Source organism: Cavia porcellus, unplaced genomic scaffold (genome assembly GCF_034190915.1).
Source record: "Cavia porcellus strain 051 isolate PalLab524CR breed Dunkin Hartley unplaced genomic scaffold, mCavPor4.1 scaffold_17, whole genome shotgun sequence".
Taxonomy (NCBI): Eukaryota; Metazoa; Chordata; class Mammalia; order Rodentia; family Caviidae; genus Cavia; species Cavia porcellus.
Genome location: NW_026947500.1, coordinates 33,356,116 through 33,383,567, shown reverse-complemented (window position 1 = coordinate 33,383,567; position 27,452 = coordinate 33,356,116). Strand labels below are relative to the sequence as shown.

General features: G+C 41.8%; 1 protein-coding gene across 13 annotated transcripts in view; it reads right to left on the bottom strand.

The window, feature by feature from the left end:
* Positions 1-27,452, bottom strand: part of Cd44 (CD44 molecule (IN blood group)) — an 83,332-nt gene that overhangs the window by 41,432 nt on the left and 14,448 nt on the right. For all 13 annotated transcript variants that reach the window (XM_063227772.1, XM_013145947.3, XM_063227767.1 and 10 more), the window contains exons 2-3: positions 9,277-9,442; positions 5,247-5,380 (exon numbers count right to left, since the gene is read on the bottom strand). In XM_063227772.1, coding sequence (XP_063083842.1) covers positions 5,247-5,380; positions 9,277-9,442 — 300 coding nt within the window. The remainder of the gene's footprint in view (positions 1-5,246; positions 5,381-9,276; positions 9,443-27,452) is intronic.

Below are 27,452 nucleotides of genomic sequence, written 5' to 3'. Positions count from 1 at the left end.
TCTCTGCAGTTCTACTGACAGACAACAGAGTAGTTTAACCCAGGATCCATCCATGCCCAAATGTTCCATTCACTAACCTAGAGTTTATGATGAGCTCTAAAACACCCAAAGAGCTATAAAAATGGTTCTGCTATTGCAGAATATTGGATTTTTTTTAAAGCTTTTACTCTGTGTGTGTGTGTGTGTGTGTTTGTGAGAGAGAGAGAGAGACAGACAGAGACAGAGACAGAGACAGAGAGACAGAGAGATCACACACAAAGTAGCCATTTATTTGTTACATTGGTTTCTTCTAGAGTTGCTTTTTGGCAAAGAAAAAAAAAGAGATAGAGGGATGTATGCATAAAGAAATAGAGGGACACAGGTAGTCAGTTAATACTTGGGATCACAGGTATTCTAAATATCCTGCCATAATCCCATATACATGGTACACAATAATATATTTCTGTCCTCTGTATTTTTTATAGAATAGGCATTGTCTGGAGGCATGATCAAATTTAAGTTCAAAATAGGCAAATATATTTCAGAGCTAGTATACTGCCATCAGGAAGTACATGTCTAGGATGGCACAGATGTGTAAGAATTTTTGCTAGTATTTCACAGCTGCCTTGAAACAGTTGTATGACACCTGCTATTATGAGATAATTAGAGTAGTTTGAATATTGACTGCATATTTAATATTAGTTGTAATAGTTTTGTGGTTATGTTGGAAACCAACTCTTATTTACATTCAAATATTTGCTGTTGGGGTGGTATGATGTCTTGGAATTACTTCAGTATACTGAATCTAGATATTGAGTATATTGTGAATATTTGAAATAAGATTGGCTTTAAGATTGTTGAAGTTGCATGGTGGTTGAATGATGATTCATTATATATGTTTATATTTACTTTTGTATCTTTAACATTTTCCATAATAAAAGTTAACAAAAACAATATCGTGCCATAAATTGCTGGAAGACATTGGATAAAAACATAAGTTGGACAAAACAGATGTTAGTCGCTTCCAGATACCTAGGAACATCTTTCCTACATATAAAGGAGATGCCTTTCACTCTAGCATTTATTTGTCCCTATAGTGAAAGCAACTAAAGGTTTACACATTTATCCAGAATAAAGTAGGTTTAAGGAAGAGTCATTCTTGAAAAATCTGATTGAAAGGATTTCTCAGGAAGACTCTTTACTAGGGGGAGATTATCTCCTTGGTGAAGTCATTTCTCACTGTGTATCCTAAACCAGCTTTCTATCACTTCCTCACCTGGCACTAACACACATCACTTTGCTTTCATATCTTCTTTATGTTTACCGCTGCCTACAATTGCTCAATTCACTTGGTGACTATTCATGGTGTTTCTCCCAACTCCCACTTCCTGCTACCGCCCCCAGGAGAAATTTATGAGCTCCACAGGATGAGTAGTAGCCTTATTGTGTCTTGGCCAGAACATTTATGTGTGATGGGAACAGAGAGGCACCTAGTAAATATTTGTTGAATGAATTAAAAAGGAAAACAGTACCAATATAATTTCCCAAGGATCCATTCTCCCATTAAGCATACTTCAAATACTTAAAACCAAATAATACACAAATACAAAGAAGCCAAAAAGTATGCAGCTACACCTTGAACACAATGCCATAAGCTACAACTAAAGGAAGTTGCAGATATAGGTGCTCCTTGATTCTTTTGAAGGATTTACTTAATACCTGTGTTTCAAGCCATTAAGAAAAAAAGAGAAATACAAACATATTTCTGTTTCTGGCTCTGAGGAATTCACAAAGTTATGGGGAAAATAATTAATAGTACTGTAGCTCTTTACAGTTTTCAAAAGACTTTTTTTTTCTCCAAAACTATCTTGTTTGAAAATAAGGGCAGATGGCCCACCTGCATCTGTCCTGCCTCCCATCTTGGGGATGGCAGGGAACGGCTGGATCTATGAGACATTTGTATGTTGCGTATATGCACAAATGAGCCTTGAATGACTTTTTGAGGCCAGAAATGCAACACCTTCCCCAAAATTCAGACATGACCACAGGTAACAGTGGCATATTGAGAATTTTCAAGAGGTGAGTTATAATGGGATGGGGCATGTCAGCCACACGAAGACAGTTTTATGACTGATAGCCCTGTGTGTTCACATGGACTTCCCTTCATGCTCCATTTCACCTGAACTTTTATGAAGAGCATCAAATTTGGCAAGGATCCTAAGATGGATGGTGACCCAAATGTGCAATTATTCATGCTTCCACAGCAGATCTTAAGGCCTCATTAGACAGCTTTTCATTTTGTTTAATGAGTATTGCAATGTTGAGAGATTTAGTCTGCCGAGGTGTCCCAGAGCCCAGGGATTTGTCAGAGAGATGCCAAGGTGGGTTTCCCAGTAGGCTGAATTCTCAGAAACATTGGTTCCACTGTACCAAAAATGGCCAAAAGAAGCTCTGATTATTCAAGCTCACCATTGACCTCCGGGTATCAGACAAAAAGGCACCTTCTTCAAGGTACAGCATGTCACAGGAACCCACAAATATTCTCAAATGGTTGTTAAACAAAGTGCGGGTAAATGAATGAAGGCAGACTCTGCTCTCCTAATTCTGCCTTCAGTAGAGAATGAGGCACTAAAACTAAAATGATCATCAACAAATTTTCTATGCCTTCTCCCAGAAGTCACCAGTCACCAGAAATGAAGGGGTAAAACTAACAAAATGTTTTCAGGAGCTGCCTTATTTTTTAATCTGTAAGAGGCAAAACTATCACTAAGATATTAAGTGTACAGAAGCTATCTAGTATAAAGCTAGTTTGCACTGATCTCCGTAACTAGCATCTCTGGTTACAGTGCTCAAGCCAAGTTAGCCCCTGGGATCTGTCCAATAGGATCCCTTGCATGGGGCAGGAGGTTATCAAGATGTTTATCTTACTTAATCTCCCACACTCTGACTCCAAACCAAGACGTTTATAATTTATTTAGCTTTGATCACTGTTTTTCCTTCTCTAGTTTCTTTATTTTGCGTCTCATTGCTTCAATGAGTGTTAAGAAAGGAAATACAACTTCTGGTTCTTTCTTACCTCGCTATGCTTAGTAAAGTATCATTAACCAATAAATATTTTCTTTAAACTTAAAGAAAACTTATAGAAAAAGTCTGTCAATATGGAGTCAATTGGGAAAAGAGAGAAAAGGAAAAACAGTACTTCTAACTTTCCTATGTTAAGGTAGCTATGTAACGATGAATTACACTTCTGTTATTTTTCTGTCTTTCTGTGAAGAGGCAGGTTAATAAATGTTGTTGTCCCCTGTCCGGAGGATGGACCCAGCCTCTTGGGAAAAACCAAGGGTATGAAAAAAAAAAGCTTTAGTAATTGCCTGCCTGGCAGGCTTTAGTTCCAGGCCATAAAACAGCATAAGCTTTTGCCTTCTTGAATTAAGGCTCTCAAAACCTTAATTCAAAGTGACACCAACTTGTAAAACAGGCAAGACAATGTGGGAACACAACTGCATGATTTATTACATACTTTCCCTGGACAAGGTCCAGAAAGAGAAGCAGCATGCAGTACCTAGAGAGTTGGAGTGCGCAGGCTAGGCCCCTGACACCTGACCAGTCCCTTTATCTCGGACTCCACGTGGCAAGATGGAACAAGTCGAACCCTATGTCACCTTGTGTCTAGTTCCAGTCTAACTATATGTGGTTTTGTTCATTATATTATCATTAGACTGGGCATCTTGGGTAGGGAATATGTAGTGTCTAACCTCCAGTGGGTTTTCTTTCATTGGATAAATTCCATTTGTGATGTCTGTTCATATAACAAGGAGGAGAAAACATTCCACAACTTTCTTTGGCTTGTGTGTCTTCATATGTTTACTGAACTACATATATTTGGTGTAATTTACTGGCTTCATATACTCTATTTTAATTATCCAGCCCTAATACTTTCTTTTTCTCTTAAACTCTAGATTTCCACTGTGAGTTCTCACTCTGAAGCTTACTGTTCATGCAAGAAGCAGTGCGTAGGGCGACCTCAACACTAATGCAACCTTGCAAGGTTTTTGATGCCTTTTTTTTTTTTTTTAAATCGGTACTGGGGATCAAACTCATGACTGCCTGCTTGCAAGGCAGGTGCTTATGCCGCTGAGCTAAATCCCCAGCCCCGATGCACTTTTTTAGCTTAAAAATACACCCAGATTTTATATTCTATCACTGTACATAAATCTATGATTCTTATATGGATAACGTCTTAGTTTACTTTTCAGCTAATTTAACACCCCTTTCCGTCATAAAGACTGAAACACCAACAAGATGTGTTAAATTCACCTTGAGGATTTGCCTTTTGTTTTTAATGGAGAACTTGAAAGCTCAGTCTGAAAGGTGACTTTTGATGGTTGGCATTCAAACATTGGACATTTATGGTTTGTACCTCAACAGAGCCTGAAGATTCACAATGTACAGAATTTTTTTTTATCTTTCTGGTGCTTCAGTTGGACTTATAAGCATGAATTTCTGTGTTGCTGATTGGAACTAAGTTTCATAGATAGAGAAGCAGGCTGACCAGCTGTCCAGAACTGACATCTTCTCTTAGCTTTCTTAGTCTCTAATTGTCTCAATTGGTAGGGGATACATAGGAAGGGTTGGCTTTCCTGTATATCATGTATCTTCCTAATCTTTGACATAAAAAAAAAAAATCTCAGCTAAGTCATTTAAACCCCTAAACTCTTACTAGCTTCATTTTACTCCCTTAGACAAAACTCGCAATGACATCCCGTCATACTGAGAATGCTCTATGGCCCCTGCTTAGTTCTCTGACTGCATTTCTTGACTTTCTCCCCTGATCACTGGGTTTTAGCCACCCCACCCTCACTGGTGCAGAACAAGATGCTCCTGCATGCTGGCTTGCCACTGGTTGCCCCGTCAGCCAATCACTTCACACCTTACAGTCAGGGCTACCCTAAATGCACATCCCACAGTGGTGTTTTCCCTGGTCACCTTCTCTAGAAAAAAAATCCTAGCACTTTATATCTTTGTATTTTGCTTTTTTTTTTATTTCATGTAAAGTGTTTAATAATTATTTGTTTTCTGATTGCTCCCCCAGCTGGAACATGTAAACACCATGCAGACAGGAATCTTGTCTTTGCTGTAGAAACAGTGAGTCTTTGCTACATGAACGGAAGCTGCCTGTATCTCTACCTGCATCAAGCCACGATTGTGCTGTTACCATCCAGCTATGCCACCAAAGACAACATAAAGACAGTGCACTGAGAACCCACCTGATGCATTGAAGCAGTATGTGTCGTAGTGGGAGTTGTTGGACGTGAGGATATACACCCCTGTGTTGTTGGCTGCACAGATGGCGTTGGGGGTGATCCGGGGGATCACTACATGCCCTTCTATGAACCCATACCTGTCAAGGAAAAATGAGAGGTTATCAACCTGCAAGGCTGAAGCAGAAATTTCCTAAGGTTCCATCAAGTGCCATCTAATGCAATGCGATGCTTCATTCCATCCATTGTTGGGGATGCTGGAGTTATAATTCAACAGCTGAGTTATGTGAAACCCACCAATAATAGCACAGCAGAGTTGAAGAGATGAGCAAGGCAGACAGAGACAAAGTGGTTTCGTTTAAAAGCTCATGAACAGCTTGTTCTTTGTTTTGCAAACAAAGAAAATTCATGAAAAAAATAGTCTTAAATACAACTGGTGGTCAGCAGCATTGAGTTGGCTAAAATAAGCAAAAGAAAGTCCAAATTACAAAGAGAGAATATGGCTCTGGCCATCAAGCACTTTCATCATTTCCAGACAAGATGCAACATGGCCCACTTCCGTAAGATGGGAAGAGGTGGTTCTTCATTTCAGCCACAAATTTCAGGCCTGTCTCATTTCCCATTCTCTGCTCCTCACTTCTGGTCTCACCATTTCACATCACACTCCATTATTCTAAACACAAAGCCTTGTTTGTGTGCCAGACCCTACCATGGTTTGCCTCCCGAGCATCCTAGACCTACTGCCAGTGGAACCAAACCAAGCATCATTAAAATGAGAGCAATCGCAATGAAATGAGTAGGTGGCAATGGCTCATTTTGCTCAGCTGCATTCCAGAAACAGGGAAGCAAGGAAAACATTTAGCCCTGGCTCCCTGTGGAGCATGTGATAGCTGGAGGTCCGTTCAAATACAAGGTACAGAGCCCAGCTGCTTCCCATAGCACCCTGGTGGCTACACATGCATACCACATTGTTTTTCAAATATAAGCTGACTCAAGCAGTGAAAGGTGGGCTGAAAAACTACTATTTGTAAGGGAGAAAGTGATAGCATTAGAACGGGAAGGGATGAGTTAAATCCAGCTGGATTTTGAAAATGCAATGCTGGCTAAAATGACCTGTATTTTAATCTTTCCTGCCAGAGGCAACAGCTCAGAGTGCATTGCCCTGTAAGACCCAGAGAAAGGTGTATGAGGTGGAGGTTTCTAAACACCTAGAACTCATTATGTCTATGTTGCAACAGTAGCTCGCATGACTAATGCCTATCTGCACCCACAGACTGGTTTCTCCAAAGTCTCCTCCTCTCCGTAGCGGGAGGGGTCAATTAAGTGTTAATACGTTTTCATGTGTGAGAGTTGCTGCTAATCAGGGTGAGGCAGGTTGAAGAGTCACAGATGCTGAGGTTTTATCCTTTCCTATGAGACTCTGCCATTTGTCCTGTGCTGGCATCTGATTCATAGCTACCTCAGTGAAAGTATGAAAATAAATTTTGCAATACTTAGTGCCAGTTGTAGATGAAATGACAGATTTCTTTGGCAAGGTTTTTCTTTTTCCTTTTTTCTAAACAGTACTCCTCCGTGAACCTACTCCCTCGTCACATCATGTTGACAATTAGGCATCACACCAACACTCTCAAATCTAATACAGTCCCTCTGTAAGCTATAGCTGAATTTTTGCTACATTCTATTGCTTGTTGCCCAAGGAAATACACTGTCATGTGTGGGAACCCAGTTAGGGAGAGGTGAGACCTCACTGACCTCCTCTGGGAGCACAAAGGGGAAAAGGCTGCACGCAGATGTGATGACATGTTGCAGGTTCTAGGGAAGTCAACACAGCCAAGGTCAAGTTGTTTACCTGAGCATGTGGATACCTGAGAGCAGATGAATCCTGTGCTGCTTAAATTGCTTGTATCCACGTCTGAGTTAATAAAGGCAGGATTAGCCAGATGCTAGGGTCTCTCTGCCCTCTACAGGCAAGAGCCTTCGGGGTGCTGTGCTAAACTAACTATGTCTGCTTGTCTTCTATCTGTTCATCCCTCGGTCAGCGTGACAAACTGATAGACTGGCAGGGTGAGCCAGCCCCCCATAGACATGAATTGGGGATATTAAGATGTATGTGTGGATGTGGCATAAGTAGTTTACTACTTACAGGGAGAAAAAATATTCAGCAAGTCTATGCAACATACTTCCCTCCTCTTTTTGCCCTCAGTTCCTGGGAAGGGCTTGGTCTTTAAAAGCTTCTCCTGGGCTCAGACTAAGGAGGTTGCAACTTGACTCTTCCCTGTGTAGTCTGTGAGTCACAGGGCAAGTAACAGAATTTAACCTACGCCTCAGCTGCTTTATCTGTAAAGAAGGGTGGTATACTCACCCATAGGACAGGTCAAGGATTGAGCTAAGGGAATAGCTGGGCTCCCACCATCCCAGTGCTTCACGATTACTCTTGACAAGGATAAGTGTTCCCCAGTTCTCAGTGCATCTCTACGAACCCAGATTGCCTTGCCTATATTTCTTTACCAAAATTTAACTTACTATATCCTCTTTCTTAGCCTTGTGGTCTGGTCAGGACCAGATTTAAATAATCAGCCTTAAGAATAGAGTAAACAAATTTGCTACTTGGTCTTCCTTCATTGCTGCCTACACCGCAGGTCCAGTAGCTATCAGAGTGATCTCTTTCCCTTGGCTGTTTTTACCTTCTCCTGATCTATCTCTGAACACATGTGGAGAGAAGTTTCAGCCCATCTGCTCTGTGCCTTATATTGTACGGCTCCGAGACAATTTCTTCAATGATGAAAACTGTATAATATATATATATATATATATATATATATATATATATGTGTGTGTGTATGTCATTCAACACAATAGCCACTGGCCATTTGTGGCTGAGTGCTTAAAATGCACCTAGTGCCACTGAAGTGTTAATATTATTTAATTGTAATTAATTGAAGAATAAATTGCCAAACGTGGCTAGTAGTTATATTACAGTAATCTTGTATTAAAGATTTTCCCCTTCTTTTTTAGGAAAAGATAGAATGATTCTATCATCGAGGACAGGGGATAGATGTACTGAATTTGCACTTCATTTCCACACACACTGCTGCAGCTTGGCTTTCCAAAGGCAACAGGGCAGGAGGTGGACACTGCAGACAGAGGAGAGCTGTGCTACCTGAGCTGCAGGATGTGGTGGGCACTTCAGAGCATTTATTGATATCCTCCAGAGCCCTTCTAATGAAATCAAAGAAAACCAAACCTCCTTCCCTCCCCTCCTCTCTCCTCTCTTCCCTCCCCCTTCTTACCCCCTCTCCTCCCTCTCTCCCTCCTTCTTTCTCTTTCTCTCCCTCTCTCTCTCTCTCTCTCTCTCTCTCTCTCTCTCTCTCTGCTTGTCGCTGTGGCTTGCTCTGCATGGACCATACACCACAGAAATCAGAAAAATAAGGTCTCAGCCTGTAGTGATTATCCTGGAGCAAAATAATTTGAAGAGAGCTCTCCAAAGCACTGAGGTACTCGGTAGGAGCCCTCTCAGGGATCTTACTAGAAATGTATCTTTTAATATATCTAAATACTTTCATACTCTAATTTATTTACTTCCTCAAACCAGAGCAACACAGAGGAGACATAAAAAAGAGGGATGTTTAAAAAGTCTGCTTTGGGTCAAGTCTGCAGGGCCAAGACTCTACCAGCCACGTATTTATTTTAAACACTGTTATTTGCTTTACGTTTTCTTGTGGTTCCGACAATAATACTGCATGCATCTTCAAAGGCGGGAGAACGCTGTGGAAGCACATTAGGAAAGAGGATTCCAACTGATAGGACCCTTAATGGCTTCCTCTAGTCTCCCTTGCTGATTCACAAAGGTGTGTTTAGCCGGCTTTAAATTTCAGTTGTCATACTGGTTCCACATTGATTTGGCCAAATGAATAGGTGGGGCTGACTCTTCGGGCAACAATCCATGCAGCTGTCAGGGAGCAGCCTTCTAGTCCTAAGCTCCGCCCTGCACCCAGGCGAAGGCTTTCCCCAGTGGGGCTGCTCCCTGGTCTCTTACCTGCAGGTCTCAAATCCATGGTGCAGAGCCCGCTCCATCTGGGCCATGGTGGGCAGGGTGGTGTTGAAAGCCTCACAGAGGTCAGCTGCCTCCGTCCGGGAGATGCTGTAACGTCCATTTTTCTCCACGTGGAACACACCTGCATAGCGGCACGTGATGTTCAGATCTATGGGATGAAACAGAAATGTTAGGATCTTTTGCATAAACAATTTGCACCAAAAAAAAAAAAAAAAAAAAAAGATGGGCACTTAAGAAGTTCGTTTTAGGGGAGACTCATTATAAAGCCAATAACTACTGACCAGAGCCTTCAACGTTCACTCTGTAGTCAAAACAATATTGCACTAAGCTCAAATTTATATCCATCTTTTATGCTTTGATTTTGCAACTTGAATACCTACTGCTAAGATAACAATATGTAATTTATCAACTAGTCATTTCTTACTGTTTTTTTTAAATGCTGTATTATTTCTCCCCTTTTTTCTCTAAATAAAAATAAAATATGCTAAAATACTGTGCGTCTTAACTTTTCTCCATTGGCTGCTTACAAAGTTTTCAAAACGCGTACAATTCAGAGTGATATAAACTTACGGAAAACTACAAAATCAGAGAGAGTAAGAAAGGAAAAAAATCTATCACTGTCAAGAAAACCACAGCATTTGTTCTATCTTCCTCCAATTTGTTTACTGAATACACCTACATTTTACAGCACACACACACACACACACACACACACACACACACACGGTACCTAGCTTAATAAATAGTACTAAATATACAGTTCTACATTTGGAAGTGCTTTTCTATTTAATCTTGAATTATGAGCATTTTTCCACAACCAAGTGGTATTGCTTCCTCTTATGACCTTCCATGGCTTCTCACTGCACCCAGAATAAATTTGCTTGTCGTAAACTTAAGCCCAATGCTAGCACTGGTCTCCCTCTCTGGCCTCTAAGTAGCTTGCTCTGTTCTGAGCACAACATTTCCCTTCCATTCCCTCAGGCACTCTGAACTCCTTCCCCTCTAAAAACACACATCTGCTCTCCCCTCTGCACGGAATGTTCCATGTTCAGAGAGTCACATGGGTGGTTCACTTTCGTCTTCAAGATTTCAAATCTGCAGCTTCCCACCTCCAAGTCTTTCCATGCAGCCCAGCTTCTCTCACCTCACCTGACTGTTGTCTTCACAATAACATGTTCACTGTGTGTGCTTTGGTTATGTGTGAATCATGTCCTCTCCCAGTAAGGACAGCTTGAGGGGGCATAGGCTTTCCCTGGATTGCAACTATATCTCTAACACCTACAACAGTGGCTGAATGAGAGTGGGTGCTGTGTTCATCAAATAATGGTTGAATGAATGAATGGCCCATTGAAATTTTCCCCCAAACCCACTTCTAATCAATAGTCCCAAGGCCTGCTATTTGTTCCCAAGAGTTAATGGCACTGAAAATGAAGTGCAACTGGTATCAACTGGGTAAATGATTATTTAATACAAAGAGTTTTGTGACCTTTATAGACCTTAATCTGAAATCTCTTATCGGAAGTGTGAAAATCTTTCTATTCTTTTTGATCCTGTGTGTAACAAAGTCAAAAGACTTCAAAGACCTTAACTGGAAACTCATTATTCCTTTAGGATTCCATTATCGCCAGTGTGCATTTGAGTAAACTCCACCTGGGAAAGTTAAGGGATTGAACTGCCCTAGTAATGTTGGATTCCTCCTGAGCACTTCCTGGGTCCTCAATGTCAGCCCTTCTCTGGGCAGACCTGCTGAAGTTGTCTCTGGACAATGGCCCAGGTACCAGGTAGCATTCCATGTTAGTTAAAATCCAGGTGTAGAATCTAACCAGGTCTAGAATCTAAACTTTAGATTTCATGTTGGGTAAGTTCAGAAGGAGCTTAGGAAAATGCTGCTTATGTACCAACAGGAAAATTGAGGCTCAAAGAAGTGATCAGCCTGAGGAACTATGAGCTCCTCCTATACCCCATTTCTTTGTTCTACAAGCCAGAGCTGATGGCAGAGAAGGGATCCCTCTTTATTGCAGTACCCAGCACCTTTGAAGTTCCGTGTGTATCATCTTCACCAGACCCTGAGATATGAGTCTGGGATATATATGCACTATTTAAAGGGGAAGAAACTGAACTTCAGAAAAATAAAAACTCTCCAAGTCAGCCAGACATCTATCTTGGATCTATTCAACACCAAAACCCATATTATGCACCACTTTGCTACATGCCCAGAGATATTTTCATAGCTCTGCAGAAAGTGCAGAGGCCCAGCTAAACCGTTTCATAAGGACAAAGTAGGGTCATTAATTATAATGCAGTAGTAGTTGTGATCTTTCTTCCTTACAGCAGGAAACAGGTTCCAAACACTAAAAAACCAAGTCTGACAAACGCAGAAGTAGAAACAGAACAAAATTTTGTAGCATCTTCCTTCATTCTGAAAATTATGAAAGAAAAAATAAATGAAAGTTTGAAAAGACAATTCTTTGTTCTGTCTGTGTCATTAGCAAGTGGGTGTTTAAAAAATAAAAGTAACAGCAACAAAATCCAACATCGAAGCGAGGGGAACCGGAGAGAACATGTTTTTGTGCGGTGGATTCTTTATCAGGCCTAACAGGTCCTCCAGAGTCACTCATGCAACACCTGGTGGATGAAGCAATGAGATTGAGAGGAAGGAAATGCACAAGGCCCTTTTGAAATGCTATTTGCTTTTGCTGACATTTTCAGCTTCAGGCTCAACTGGCCACTCTCACAAAGGGAACCTGTCCCCTCTGAGTGACAGCCTTTCCGGGGCCTCTCCTTGTCCAGCATACAAAAGAAAAATGAAACGTCCTAGTCAGGGCCTTTCGGAGGACAGGCTGCCAAGGGAGCCTTCAGTCAAATACTAGGAGGGGCAAACTACCTATGTGCTCTTAGCACAGAGAGATGCTGTCACTCCCCGGATTAAAAGTAAAGTCTCCAAACACTGATTTGGAGCTGAATAGCAGTTTCTTTCTTAGTAAAACCAATTCCAGTTTGCTACCTGGCAGACAGGATATGCAAATACAAGAGAAACCAGTTCAGACTGAGACTTCTGAAAGATATCCCTTGAGTTCTGCGTGCAGCGGCCTACGTAACCTTATAGACAGTGCATGCATGTCTTGTGTGAGTGTGTTGATAAACGTGCATACAAGTTAGTATGTATATGCATGAGCCCAGGCACGCCAGGATGAACAGATAAACTCGACCTTCGTCTTCTCAGACTTTGAAACTTAAGCCAGGCCTGACACATTGCAGGTTATCTGCAAAAAGTTGCTAAATAAGTCAACTATGAGCAAAGTGAAAATCCACCAGCTTGTACTTATCCTCATCTTACAAAACATCTGTTAATCCTCATGTCATTTGCCCACTTAGGAATTGCAAATACAGTGCCAAACACTTCTTTTCAGGTCTACCATCCTATGAATGCTCAGAGTTCTGTTCCTCTGTGTTCTTCTTGCCTTGAAAGGTACCAAGGCTGCAGAGCCATGTAGGCTTTAAGCCCTGACAATTTATAAATACATTCCAACAGTCTCCCCTAACACTTATGCAAAGCCAAATTAATACCCAGGAGGGTATTAATACCAACAGCAGAAATAGTAGCTAAAAGGTACAATGCACTTTGGATTTCACTCACTCTTGTAAGCATTTTACAAGTAATAACTCAATTTACCCTTAAAAGAGCCCTGTGGGTGGGTAATATTTTTATCACCACTTTGCAGATATGGTCTCTAACGTACAGAAAGTGGAAATCAGGAAGAAACATGTCAGGTTCACACAGGTCATAATGGTAAAGTGCCCTCAGGCTTAACCACTAGCTGCTACTGCTAACACCGAGTTAGGTAATCTTTCTGACCTCTCTACCTCACCAATGGATAGCTGACATTCTCAGGGTGTTAAGCAGCATGAAAGTGGGGGGGGGGGAGGTGGGAGTAACCGTGGGCCATAGAAAAGCTCTACACAGAGCATTAAGAGTCCCTGGCCATGAGGATGGCCATGCTGCAAATCCCAGTAGAGAGGATGGCCTCCTGAGACATCCGTGGTGTCTCCTGAGAAACAGGGACTTTGGGTACTTGCGAGCTATTTTGACTCAGAGAAGCAACTATTAAATGGCCTGTCACATCTCTCAAACAAGATTTCCAACTGGAAATATATTAAGAATGTTTTCTTCTGAGCCCTGTGGTCTCCAAAAGACATCTCCTGGATCATACAATGAGTACACTGACCCATATCCCTACCTCCAAGAGATAGGATGGGCTCAGCAAAGACTTGGACTATGTGAGTCCACTTTTAAGATGCAAGCAATGTCATCTAGGCTATTAGAGCGCTTTATGGCCACAGGCTGTGGGAAGGAGGAAGCAGAGCCTCAGAGCCTAGCAACTAGCAGACCTGCCAAGGAGAGCAGAAAGAACCCAGAGTCACTGTATCCTACAGTCTAGAGTCTAGCACTAAATTCACGTGAGGGTCCATGGCTCAGCCAAATGTGGACACATCCAAGCTGCTTGAAATCCAGACCCTAAAAGAAAAAGATATAACGGATATAACAGCAAGTGTGTTTAGGGGTGTTAAATAGCTGACTGTATCAATGTTTTTGGATCATTGAACACAGTTGTTTGCAGTCTACCTGTTTGAATGTCCACCTTGTATTCTTTGATACTGTGATTTGAGGAACTATTTTCAAGATGATAATATGTAATATACTAACAGGTGATTTCTTACTGTTAAGTTTTTTTTTGTTTGTTTGTTTTGTTTTTTTTGTTTTGTTTTGTTTTTTTGTAGTTCTGTATTACGTGTACCCTTACACCGCTTTGGTTTGTTTTGTGTTTTTCTCTTTTTCCTCTTAAATAAAAAAAAAAAAAAAAAGAAATCCAGACCCTGTCATTCAGTCCAGGCTACGTGGCCAGTTAAATTTGCAGCCTGACATTCAGCCTCCTCCTTGATAAGATAAATATACCAACCTGATATGTGGGACTATTTAATGAGCTATGTCCAACACTTGATTCAGTGTTTAGTATTTAATAATTAGAGCCAATCGATACTGCATACTTAAATAGTTGCCTTATATATTTTAGTTTAATTAATTCTTACTGAAATGGTATGAGGTAAGTACCACTGCCAAACCCACTTTAAAGAGATGCAAACTGAGGCACAAAGTGGTGCAGTAAACTGTCCAGTCATACAACTGGAGCTCCAACCTGTGTGCTTATCCCTGGGCACTATCACTCAGATAAGCTCATAATGCCTTTGATCTTATCTATAGTTTCCTGTAAGCCTCAGATCAAGAAAAAACAGATGTCTTTATTAAATCCCCCACACACATATCAAAACATTGCCTATGTTGCCCTGAGGGAAATAGCTTCTGGCTTTTCCCTAATCATTTCTCCAACGGGAGGAAATTACAATATCTTCTGGGAACAAACCACCATCATTTTCACTCAAGTCGCCATTATCTCTAACTAACCCACCTGGCCTGAGAGGTAGGGTCAGGGTTTACACCACTGCCTGGAAAGGGAGCTGGGAGACAATAAGTTGGCTGTGAATTTATGAAACTACGTGAGACTCCACCCATGTGTTTGGTGGGACAATGGCCCTAGAGTTCAGTCATTTCCCAGAGAAGCCTGTGTAAAGAAATTTCAAAAATTATTTCTGCCAAAAACTTGTCCCGCCAAATTGGGAATTCAAGGATACTGGAATTTTGGAAATTCATCGTGGGCTTTATGATAGCAAAGACTGTGTCTTTTCTCTTCCCACCACTGTAATCCACTATCTCATACAACTGCATACTGAAGCAAATGTTAAGTGAGTGAATAAATTAATCAAAAGTTGAGTAAATGAATGAATGTTTCTTTCAGCTCTCATACTATCCAAGGCCATATCTGAGGTGAGATTTCCTGAGAAAGGACAGCAAATAGACCATCACAAGGCAATCCACAACCTTCTGCCAAGGAGCTTCATTTCTCTGCTGTAACCCAAATGAGCTAGTTTGCTTTCTGACGTAAGACAGTCAGACATGCCTGGTCTCTATCATCTCTGCAGAATACATAAGACAAATTAGATACGATTTAGTCTCAGAATAGGGTACATGAAGAGAGATATTGCTTTATAATGAAGATAAGAGAAAGGCCAGTTCCTGCTACTCAATAACTTGTCTAAAAATTTCCACAGTTCACTCATTATGGCCATGATAAAAGCAAGCCCAGATGGTACGCATCCTAAATTGAAGGCTTTCACTCTTTTACACCTAATAATCCATTTTTTCTCATGACAATCCTATGTAGTGAATACCTTTATTATCCCCAGTTTTTATATGAATTAATTTATTCATTGAGAAATTGGAAGCAAAATAACTGGTAGAGACAGGTTTCAGACCGAGTTGTCTGATCACAGCGTTAACGCACAGCTTTTACATGGGACAGAGTCTAAAACTACAGAAACCCCACTTGCTCTCTGTGTGAATTTTTAAGTATGGAGAGGTGATTATTAAAGAGAGCTTTAGAGAAAAGAGCTGGAGCATATTAAGTACTATTTTCAAATTAGAGTTCCCTTGATTAGGAACTGAGTTTTCCTAGGTTTGTCCAGGGCTAGACCATCACACCATAGGACATCTTTGTAACATCCTAAGATTTTCACTGCTAAATCCAAAGGTCTAAACCAGTGATGTGGAGCCTCTTAATGACTGAGTGCTCAAACTTGAACCCAAAACCCATTTACTTATTACAAAGTGCCAACATGACAATTAAACATGAATACTAAGGTTTTAGGTTAGAAAAAACAATTCATACATTTGGCTGTCATGCTGACACAGAGGGTCTGCATGCCTGCTGTGACACATGTGCCATAGGTTGGCTACCACTGCTCTAAACAGACCACATTACGACTCCAGACTGATCTACCTGGAGCTTTGCATTTTGGGCTGGAACGTGATGGACTACCTAAGAGGCAACCACAGAAATCTCTTTGTGGAGTATGGTAGCCCAAAGCACTGGGGAGCTCACCACATTTGCTATCTTTATACAGTATTTATTATGCAAAAGCCAGGACTATTTCCATGCTCAGATTTTCTGAGTTCACTTCCATAGTAGAAAAGTACACAACAAACCTAACTGAAAAAAAAAAATAAATAAATAAACCTAACCAAGCTGATGCCGGTTAGAAGTGGGGAAGGAAGGGGCTACATTATTCTTAAAGCATTATTGCTAACTGGAGTATTCATGTTTAGAGCCAAGAACAACAACTGAGAGCTTCTAACCAAGTTCTTTATAAGACAAGAGAAAATAAAATCAATTATGCCCACGCAAGGTCTCCACTGGACAGCTATGGGAAATGAAGAACCCCAGCAGACTGCAGACTCCTGACTCCTAGACAGTGCTCTTGCACCAGACTGTCTTTTATAAAAGAGTTGAGAAAGCTGTTCCCAATAAAGCCACAGCCCGCTTGTCTTCACAAGACATAAAGCAGTCATTCTGTTCTTCATTTGTTTGATGTCTTCAAAGTCCAGAAGTTTTCTTCTGAGAATCTTTTGAGCCGTTATGGTCCATGCTGCCACCCAGGCCTGCCAGTCCAGAAAGCTGGCAGCTTTCTCACTGCCGCTACGGCACTGGCCCCCATCTCCTGACACCCATGTGATGGGCACCTCATGAAAGGGGGCATTGTTTAGCATCTACTTCTGAATGAGGCCAGAATCAAGTCACACTCGGTGGCTGAATTGCCTTTGGCTGCCCTGCGCAGACCATGAGTCTTGAGTGACTCAGTCTCTCCCGGAATTGCCCTGGAGGTGGGCGAGGGTTTAAGGAGTACAGAAAACAGTCACCCACAATCATCCCAAGGGAATTTCCTCTAGAATGTGTCCTGGGATGCTTTCAACTGAGCTGTTCATCTCTTGGCACTTAAGAGAGGAAGGCACTCCAACTTCCTAGTGCCTGGCTATACCCTTCTCAATCCAAGAAGCATGGAGCCTGTCATGGCAGTTGACCCTAACTAACCAACAGGGACTCTCTACCAGACAACAATCTGAAGGGTTCCTTCCGAAGTTACCCTCGCCCTTCAGCCAACGCCTCCAAACAGCCAATCCAGTATACTGTTGGCAAGAGCTTGACTGCTTTCAGAGTTTTAAAAGGGCTCTTACCAGCCTTCTGATGTGATGAGGAGTACTTGGGTACCAAGAATCCCCACTCCCAATCCTGGATTGAACAGTCTTATTTCTGCCACCAGAGAGTGTGAGCCCCTAAACAGTTGCCTCACTGTGCAAGAATTCTCTCCCTCTTAGGGAACAAGTCTCCAGGAAGACAGATGAAGGGAAGAAACCAGTGTGTGCCCTTGTGTGTTGCCATGGCAATCAGGAAATCCACTGTCCCGAAAACCTTTGTTTTCTTCTTTTTTGGATTTATTGGTTTAGCAGATTGCCTAACACAAACCAGGATGTGGTAAGCAAACCGAAAAAACATCTCAGAGGCCCACGTAGGGTTTTTTCCTATTATCAGTTAAAAAAAAAGTTTCACTGTTTTCAAATTTAATTTTTTTTTCTAGATAGTTACAATTACTGCCATATCAACTGATTTGTATACAGTTTCTGCTCAGGTCTGCAACCAACACTTTAAGGAAATAAATAATTTTAGATTGAAGTACCTTCTGAGAGTTGAGGGAGAGTGAGAAACAGTTACTTATAAGTAATACCTGCATTGGGGGCAATTAATGGGTTCCTGACATGCTGAAAGGCGGATGCACTGGCTCCAGCCTAAATCCTGTCCATTAGAAAATTTGTGGCCTTGAATAATTTATCGTAGCTTCCCTGGGTACCCTGAGTCTTCCTATCTCTCAGAATGAAATAAGAAACCCTTTCAAAAGTTTCTTCTGAATCAAGACACATTTGAGTTGTACCTTCTGCAGAACAGAATGGATCAAAGTATCAACCACAAGCTTTGGTAATCTTGCCATACGGGAATTTCCTTCATCAATTAGGAAGACTTTCATGCCCAGGCAGCCCATTGAAATTCAAGAGAGTAGGTAGTATGGTCCCATTTTACTGATGAAGAAATTAAAAAACAAGAGACTCGGAGACTCAGTGTCTTATGGGGAATCTGAGAAACCTAGACATCCCTTCATGTCTCCCAAAACTCCTGATTTTCCCCCATTACCTTGCATGCAGTCACCTCTTTGTTTTGGGTTACCAAGAGGGAAGTGAACATATTCAGAGAAGTCAGTGACGGTTTCAAATTTTCTTCTTCCCCATTACGAGGTGCTAGACAGAACCATGATGTTTAGGACAGGTAAAGGTAGAGCTGCCCCAACAGGAGCTGGAATGAGGATGCCAGGACAGAGTCCAGAGCCTTGGTCCACCAGCTGTTCATTCTCACTGAGCATCCACCACTCTCCACTCACAGCCCTGGCACCTCCGCAGTTCCCAGGAGGGCCTGTGGACCAGTCTGGAAAGCAGTGGTTGAGGCAATCATGGCAATGATAATCATCACCAGCTAAGTCTTGCAATGTGCCTGGAGGTTAGTCATCCCACACGATGGCTGTATAAACAGACAGCCTGAATAATTTGTATAAGGTCCTAGAGCTTACAGGTGGGAGCACACAGGAAATACATCATGTAAAAATGCTTTAGAAGTCAGACAGGCTTAGCGTTATTGTTTTTGTATTTTCCCTCGGGATAAGCATAGAAAGCCCTTGCAACTTAATGTCCTTCATAAAGATTATCTCTAGCTCACTCTGCACAGAAGAGATGGCAAAGCCCGAATTCCCAATGTATTCTAAAGGGACTGTGACTGGAGGAATGGCACAGTTGACAGGACTTAAAAAATCAGAAACTAGAGTAAGGCTTCTGCTGTTGTCCTTCAAGATAGAGAAACACAGATAAAAGCAGTAGAAAGTTGTCACAAGTTCCAACACACAGCCCAGGACAGCTCCAGTTTTGATTTCCTTCCCCCGTGCTTACCTTTCAGCATCTTCTCAAGTACGATATGAAAGCTACTGGAGTATATGGAGCTACTATTTTGAGTGGGACAAGAGTCTAGGTGTCTTAGCAGGTCTTAGAGTAACAGACTCCCAGAGCAGGGTTGAGAGGTCAAATGGTCACCATCTGTCACAGATGAAATAAGTGAGGTTCAGAGCATAACCAGTTCACATTCTACTACCAAAGCGGCAAAAGGCGGGAGTCAAACTCCAGAATGACACCTGTTCTCTGACATGAGTTTGCCAAGATTGAGTTTCCCCAAGTCACAGCTCTCTACTTAGGACATGCAGAGTCTCACACTTGGTGGCTCGATGTGCAGGTGAACGAAGGGGCAAAGTTAGTGGCCGGGACACATAGACTTTACCAGCTGGTACTAGTGAGCCCTTGACTGGGCTTCCCAGTAAGAGGGCACTAATGGAACGCCCACTATCCATCAGGTTCTCTGCCAGGGACTTCACACAGACTATCTCATTCAAACCCCCACAGTAGTTGTGTAAGTGCTATTCTAATACTAAACCTTTTTATGGGTAAAAGAATTGAGGCTAAGAGGGGTTAAAAAAGAAACCTGTCCAAGATTGTACTGGGAGAGGATCAGGAAGATTCCTCCTCTCTTAGCTGCCAAATACCATCACAGCATCCTGACTTCACGAAGTTCCAGGTGAGAAGCACAATCATGCCTCTTCCCAGATAGTTTGAACAGTATCAAGTTAATATTCTAATGCCATGCAAATAGAGCTAGCTGGGCGCTGATGACTACTTTCTCCTCCCAAGGGGTAGCTAATGAACAAAAGAGAGTATTAAAGAGAAAAATCAGCACTGTGTTGAGTTAAAAAGCCATGCTTAAACAGGGCTAACCTTCCAGGGAATCACAGGAAGAGAAAAGGTTTAATGAATGGATTGGGTTTCTGCCTGGCAGGGGGTGGGGTGCAGACAGGTCAGTACCTCTGTTTTTCCCATGACTGCTCTTTATAGAAAGCAACTAGTTCTGCTACTCCTTAAAGTGCTGCTTTTCAGTCCCCCGCACGAGCCCCATCACTTTGATTCATTGGAAGGACAATTTCTGACATACTCAAGTGGTCACTAGGTACCTCAAATCTCCACTAGCCTTTTTGCTTGTCACTCGAAAAGTCTCATCTGAATGCAAACGAGTGCACACCTCTCTAGGAAAAACCATGATGTGTTGAAATTTATAAGAAAACTGTCATTCCTGGACTTGATACGTGGCTGCCAATAATCCTTTATCCACAGTTCACCTCATAAGCAATATTGACTGACAGACGGATGAACATGGAAAGACAGTCAACAAAGGCTGTTAAGTCACCCTTTTCCTCTTCAAATACATCAACAGTGAAGCTATGTGAGTGACTGTAAAAATATTTATTTGCAACAATAAAGCGTTGTAAACAACTAAGTGGAGCCTGTGAATTCCACAAATTCTGAATTTGGCAGCCCACAAGTTGTGAGGTCACAGTTTAATAAATCAATCTCCCTCTTTTCTCATTTTTGACCAGGTGCTAAAATAAAAATGTATATATGTGTGAGTGTGTGAACATGTGCATAAATGTGCATACATGCAAACATGCGAGGAGCAAGATCTCTTTCCTCTGCAAAAGCATCACTGTTGTTCATACTTCAGATGCTCTGAGAAGTACACAGACATTTCAGAGCAGCAGAGGCTGAACTGTGGGGATATTTTGAAATTCTGGGCCAAAAGATTTCTAGGATTAGTGTGGTTCCAATTGCCCTGTGTACTGAGAGCTTGTAATTCATACCTCTTCCTGGGCTTTCAATCTGTGAAATCCCATCTGTAACAACAGATGCCAGTCTCAAATGCCAAGCTTCAGAGAACTCATTTCTGACAAGCTTTTAAATACAACTCTAACCACAGGTTTTGGGTCAAAATCCTTACTGTTTATTTCATGCTCAGCTGCGGTGGGCCAAACATAACTTCATGCCTTTAAAGAACATGATTCGTGCAAAAGGCCAAAGGCTTAGGAGTGGAGGAAGGCTTAAATGACCTTTCAATGAAGTTATCAAAAAATAAGGTGTTAATTTTCCTTCACATAAATGGTCACTGAACATGACAAGGGGGCATACCTGGAGAAGGCCCATTCTTTCACTGACAGCCTTAGAGTGAAGCTCTGAAAACCTCCTGGGTGAGACCAAGTGGCCTCTTACAAGATCTGTGCCTCTTAAAACACCCACAGTCTGCCGGAATGGCACAGATATTGACTGGAAGCAAATTCTATGAAATACAGATGCTATGTGGCAGATGTCCTGGGAAGCTAGACAGGCCCCTGCCCTTAAAAGGTTCACTTTCCAATGTGCATACATGAACATTAAAAAGGTGATACAACTATGAATCATATAATTTCAAATATTGATAGTGTTAGGCAGAAAGCAAGAGGACATGATAGAGAATGCTAGGTAGCTAGTGTAGTCTGATGCTAACTCCTCTAGGAAGTTAGAGGAACATGTTGTTTTATTTATTGTAGAGCTTTAGGTAGGATCTAATACCTGGCAAAAGGAAAGGCCACTACTACCCCCTCTGACACACACGCTCAGGTTAAATCAGGTTTCGAATCCAAATCAGATTTAGAATCCATCTTTGCTTTCTAGGGGTCATAGAGAAATACCCCTGGAATTTGAACCTAGGAGGATAGACAAGAAAGACATGGAAAGTAAAGGTTATGTCAGTTAAATGGCTTAGCTTTGAAGACAAGAGCTCCTTTGGGTCATATGCTGGATACAAAGTTGATCAGAGTGGGGCTGTGTCTGCCCCTTCTTGGTCTTAGCCAGAACGCTGTACAATTCAGACAGTTCCAGAGTATCCTAACAGAGTGACTATGATATGCCCATTCTCTAAGCCTCTGATCCAACAGGAGCCTCCTCGTATTTTCAGTCACTGGTAACTGGAGATTGTAGTGATTTATTCCCATGGTATCAAAAGGCCATGATCATCAGAAAGATGAGTCCTGGTCTCTGCCATGGATATCAGGGAGGTCATAGCTTCTTAACCTTTTAGTTTCTGTTTCTTCAGTGATGGGGTACTTCCTCCTGGGGTACTTTTAAGGATTAAATAAAGGATTAAAGATATGCACCTAAGCATTTGGCAAAGTATCTGACTCTTAGCAAAGTGCCTGGTACTTGATGGCTATTAGCCAACATCTCTAAGATTAAAGCGTCCTCAAGGTAGTTTATAGGGAAAGTGCCTCTTGTACTTACGTAACTATTCCACTCACTCACTATATCCTGGTCACTAGATCCTGTTCCTCCAGACCTCCAGACAGCAAGTTATCTAGGATCAGGAGCCTAATTTATGTAGATGCATGGGTCACCACTCTACATAATATGGGTGACAGGCAGGCTGATAGAAATAAGTGATAGGATACAGCATTGTAGATTAAAGAGATACAGAGAAACGGTCTAGCTACAAAACATCATCCTAGGGAGAAGCCTGCACCAAGCCTGCAGCAGCCAGCACCAAGTGGTACTAACCCACAGATACAAAGTGGGTTCCACTGGAGCTATGCCTTCTTTGTCTTCATATCCCCAGTATTTGATTTTAGCATACTGCCCAATAAATGTCTTTTTATTTTATTTTAAAGCATTAATTAGAAAGTCCACTGCTATGGAGCTAATTCCCAGCTTCTAACTGATACACTAAAGCACCTGGAGGAGTCATTTCATTTCCCAAAGCCCCTATATATTCATCAGACAAGGAAACAGATCACTAAGAAGTTTGATCTCTAGGTCCCAACCTAGCTTTCTGCTGCTAGAAGATCGTGTTTCCTCTTCTGCTTCCCATACTCCAGGAACCTGAGTGGCTCCCTCCTGCCTGTTTTTGAGGCTCCTATGGTGCAACTGACATGTCAGGCAGGGTGGACTGGCCAACAAAAAGAAATAATGGACCAAACAAAAAAAGAGAATGACCAGCATCCTGCTCTCAGATTACACCAAGCAAAGCCTTTTAGCACACAGGCCTGAGCGCTTTCCCCTTAAAGCCGGAGAGAAAGATGGTTTCAATTAAAAGAAACTGATTTCCTTAGAGAGAATCTTCCTAAATTACTACAAACAACCCCAGTGCTCCCTGCGGTGGATTTCAGCACTTTGAGCCAATTTGAACCATTCTTCAGACCTGAGAAGGTCTCTGGCAGAGGCTTCTCTACACACCCCACCCCTATGAACAATGAGGAGTTGTGATGTTCTCTGTTCCCATTGGGCCCCAGATCTTTGGTGGTCTTGGAGGCTCCACTGCTGCTCCTGGAGAGAGGGAAATTCCCTTTACCTCCTTTCCTGAAGATGCCTGCCAATACTTAGGAATTCTTTCTGGCCTCTTATTTTTCAAGAGACCAAAAAGAAAATGAAAAAAAAAATACTAAATTCTTAGGGGAAAAAACGGAAACTCTTAATTTTCAAAGCCTCCAACTTCTGTGGATGAAAGAACAGAATTAACCCCATAGAGGAGAGGGGAAATTTTGGTTCAGTATTAAAACGGAGAAGGACTTTGAAGACTTTGAATTGTACTCTAGCTGCAGTCCATGAGATCCAAGCCATCTTAGGCAAGGACTTCTCCTTAAAAATTTTCCATCCCTCACCCTCTAAAGTGGTGGTGATGAAATTCAGTCACTCACTGATCCAAAATACATGGGCTCAAAGACAAGTCAATGAGAATTAGAAATAAATACATGCCAAGTACCAACATCGAGTTTGGGTCATGACAGGTGCTCAGGAAATGTCAATCTTAGTCCTTCCCCCATGGAAAGACAACATCTTGGGAAAGTGGGCTCATCTCTCCCAGATGCCAAAGGAACCCAAGTGTTCCTTTTATGATTTATGATATGTGGAAAGTGATTTGTGCTTTGTTTATCTGCTGTTTCATCCCCACCAACAGTCCAAAGCTTGTGAAATAAAAGACAAGGTGGAGAGCTGACACAAATGCAAACACTCCTATTAAAAATTTGACAGTCTTTCTCCCTTCTGAGGTATAATCAGGAGTGGCTAGATAGTCCTTTCTCCGGAGGAGAGCAGAACTAAGCAGTTAAGAGAGATTACAGCTATTTTTGGAGACAAGGCAATTGCACAACACAGTGATTGACAGGTAGGTACTCAGAAGCTGGTCCCCCAGTCACAACCAAAAATTCCAAACTGAGGCTGCTGGGGTTTGGGAAACTCCAGAATTCCCAGAATGAGGAGGAAACTATTGCATTAAATTGCCTCTAAAGGTTCCTCTGTACCCAAGAGTCAGAGGACAGTACTGTAAAGAAACATCTCCACCCCCAAAAGAGGAAAATGTCATCTCCTCCTCCAGCCACACCATCAGCTGCCAGGACAGAAGGCAGGAAAAGCCGAATCCTGCTGAGACAGGCAACCCGGGAGATTGACTGTAATTGTGCAAGTAGAGACAGGACCTGGGAGTATGTTTCCCTGTTCACTTTCACCAGTAAAAGTTCCCGGAACATCCCTAGCAGCTTTATCTGCTCAGGAACAGTGGTTGTAGTAAGTACATGTAAGTGTTAGCATCTGGTGTGCCTTCCCCACCAGATTAAATGGAATCTTACGGGCTAATGTCATGCCCAGAAATGGAATGGGAATCTCCCCAAGGCAGCTAAGAGCATTTCTCAAGTATAGCAGGAGCACAGTTAGGGCTGAATGGCAAAGGGAGAGGTCTGTGGTTGTTATGATCATAACGAGAATCATAATTATTACTGTTGAATGCTTACTCTGTGCTGGGAATTCTATCGAGGGCATCACATACACAATTGCATTAGTCCTTACACAATCCTAAGCCGTATGTAGCATAATTCTGTTTTAAAGATGAGATTAGTGAAGTGCAGGGAAGGTAAATGAATTGCTTAGGGCAACGTAATTGGTACATGGCAGGACTTGAACCCAGCTGTAATTCCAAGGCCCACATTGACTATTCAAGGCATCAGCAAATCTCTGCCAGGTCACAGACTTAACTATCTGGGCTGAGCAAACATTTTCAGATTTAGCCTTCAGAAGCAGCTAGGAGACCTGGCTTTGAGACAGACAAGACCTGGCTTCAAGAAACTGTTCCCTCTTTGAAGAGCAGGCTGTTTCGGACCATCTTTCAGGGGATCTGGAAAGCTCATTTCAGAAAGAAACCAGATGAGTTTTCCACAGTTTTCAACAATGCAAACAAAGCAGTGCACAGAAATGACTGTTGATTCTAGTTCTCCAAACAATATAAAAAAACAGGAAGCTCAAGCAGATAATAAGGCACCTTTGCCATACAAGGCAACACAACTCAAAAAAGTCTGGGAGATGACAAATGGGGTTTATTTAAAAGAGAACTGTCCTCGCACAGAGTCGCTGGGAGCTCCTGCCTCCAAACCCAACAAGGAGTGGCAAGTCTCTACCCAGGGCTTCCTTCTCCAAAGTTTGCCCTAACTGTCTCATTTCTGAAAAGGAAACGTCTCCTCCCTGTCCTTCACATGCACCCTGAGTGGTCAGATCCTGCGTGTGTTCAGTTTCCCTTCTCAGGAAGCCATGCGAGGGGCTATCTCTTAGGTGATGCTACACAAGGAAGGAGGTGAGGGAACTAGGTTGGTAGGCGACCAAAAAGGGGAATGATGAGAGAGAGGAGGCCCGCTTGCCTCTCCTCTTGCACTCTTGAGCAATTGTCTTTATTTGAACAGAAAAAGATAAAGAGGATGGATAGATGGACAACTAGAAAGAAGGAAGAAAGGAAAGAAGGGAGGGAGGGAGGAAAGGAAGGGAGGGAGAAAAGGGAAAGATAAAGATGTCAGATAAAAAGAAAGACAGATAATAGATGATGATAGAGTAGGTAAATGACAGACTGATTTATTGATAAAGTTCATGGGTTTTTTGTTGTTTTTGCAGGTTTAATTTGGAGCTCATAGCATGAACCCACCATGGTAAACCACAATGATGCCAAAACCTTCCAATATTTTCATGGATACAAGGCTTCAGGAAAGAAGATCCCAATCTCGGTCCCTTTTAATAAGATTTCATTCAGTGCCTCTGTGTTCTGGATAATGTGCTCGTATAACTGGAGCACTGAATAAAACAGATGAGGTCACTGTCCCAGTAGAGGTTACGGGCCACTGAGATAGTTATCAAACACGTCAGAAAAAAAGAGAATAAATGTTATAACAGAGTGTGTGGTACAGAGGAAGCTGGGGTGTTATTCTAATGGGTAGCTTTTGCTGCCTCCAAGAAAAGCCTCTCTTAGGAAATACTATTTCCACTGAAAACTCAAGGATGGATTACGAGCTAGCTGGCCAGGCTAATGCCAAACAAGGCTCGCTGCCATGGAATTCACCCTCACAACAAAGCATAAGTCATTTCGGTTTATTAGAATCCACTTTCTCAAGCTCTTTCATTGCTAGATACTGCAAAGAACTGGCCTCCTTCTTGAGTAAGAAAGAATGTATCTGTGAGGTCCATCTTTAAACAGACAGAATGGAGCAATCAGAAATCCTTTAACTTTATTTAGGTATTTTTTTAAAAATGGAATTCAACAAAGGAATCCTGATGGTGGTTTAGAGGTTAGATTCATAAGCTGACTTCATGGGGACAGGCGACAGACCCAGAAAGCCTCCCTGATCAATTTTTGGAGTAGCTTTGAACTCAAAGATTCTACTAGGAGGAACTTCTGTCTATGAAAGAACAGTTATTAATGTAAAATTCAATAATCAACTCAAGATTCCTTAAAACCAGATCAGGTCCATTGAGAACTAATGTAGTGATCTAACATGAACATTAGATCTGGGGCTCGAATGCTATCATTCAAATCCTGAATCCACACTCATTATCTATGACTTTGACCTTTAATGACCTTGGGAAAGTCATTAAACTCTTCTATATGAAAGGGTAACGGTGCCTACCACAATGTTAATGTGAAGACTGGATTAGATAATGGAGCTGAAAACACTTCACCTGCATTGAAACACTCTAGTAGGAAAGTGAAATAGAAAAGGAAGCCAGCTCTTTCCCTTGCGGGTCATCATCACATAATTTACAGGAAGAAATGCTCATTCAAGGTCACAGCAATTCTCTTTTTAATGGATCATTGCAGATTAGCGGTTCTCATGCATGATGTAGATCCAACAGTGCTGAGTTGCAAGTAACGAGATTATAGCCATAATAATGTGCTCAAGTATGCAAAAGATGGGCAATTTCTTGTAAATTATAATAAATTTAAGGTTTTTCCTGA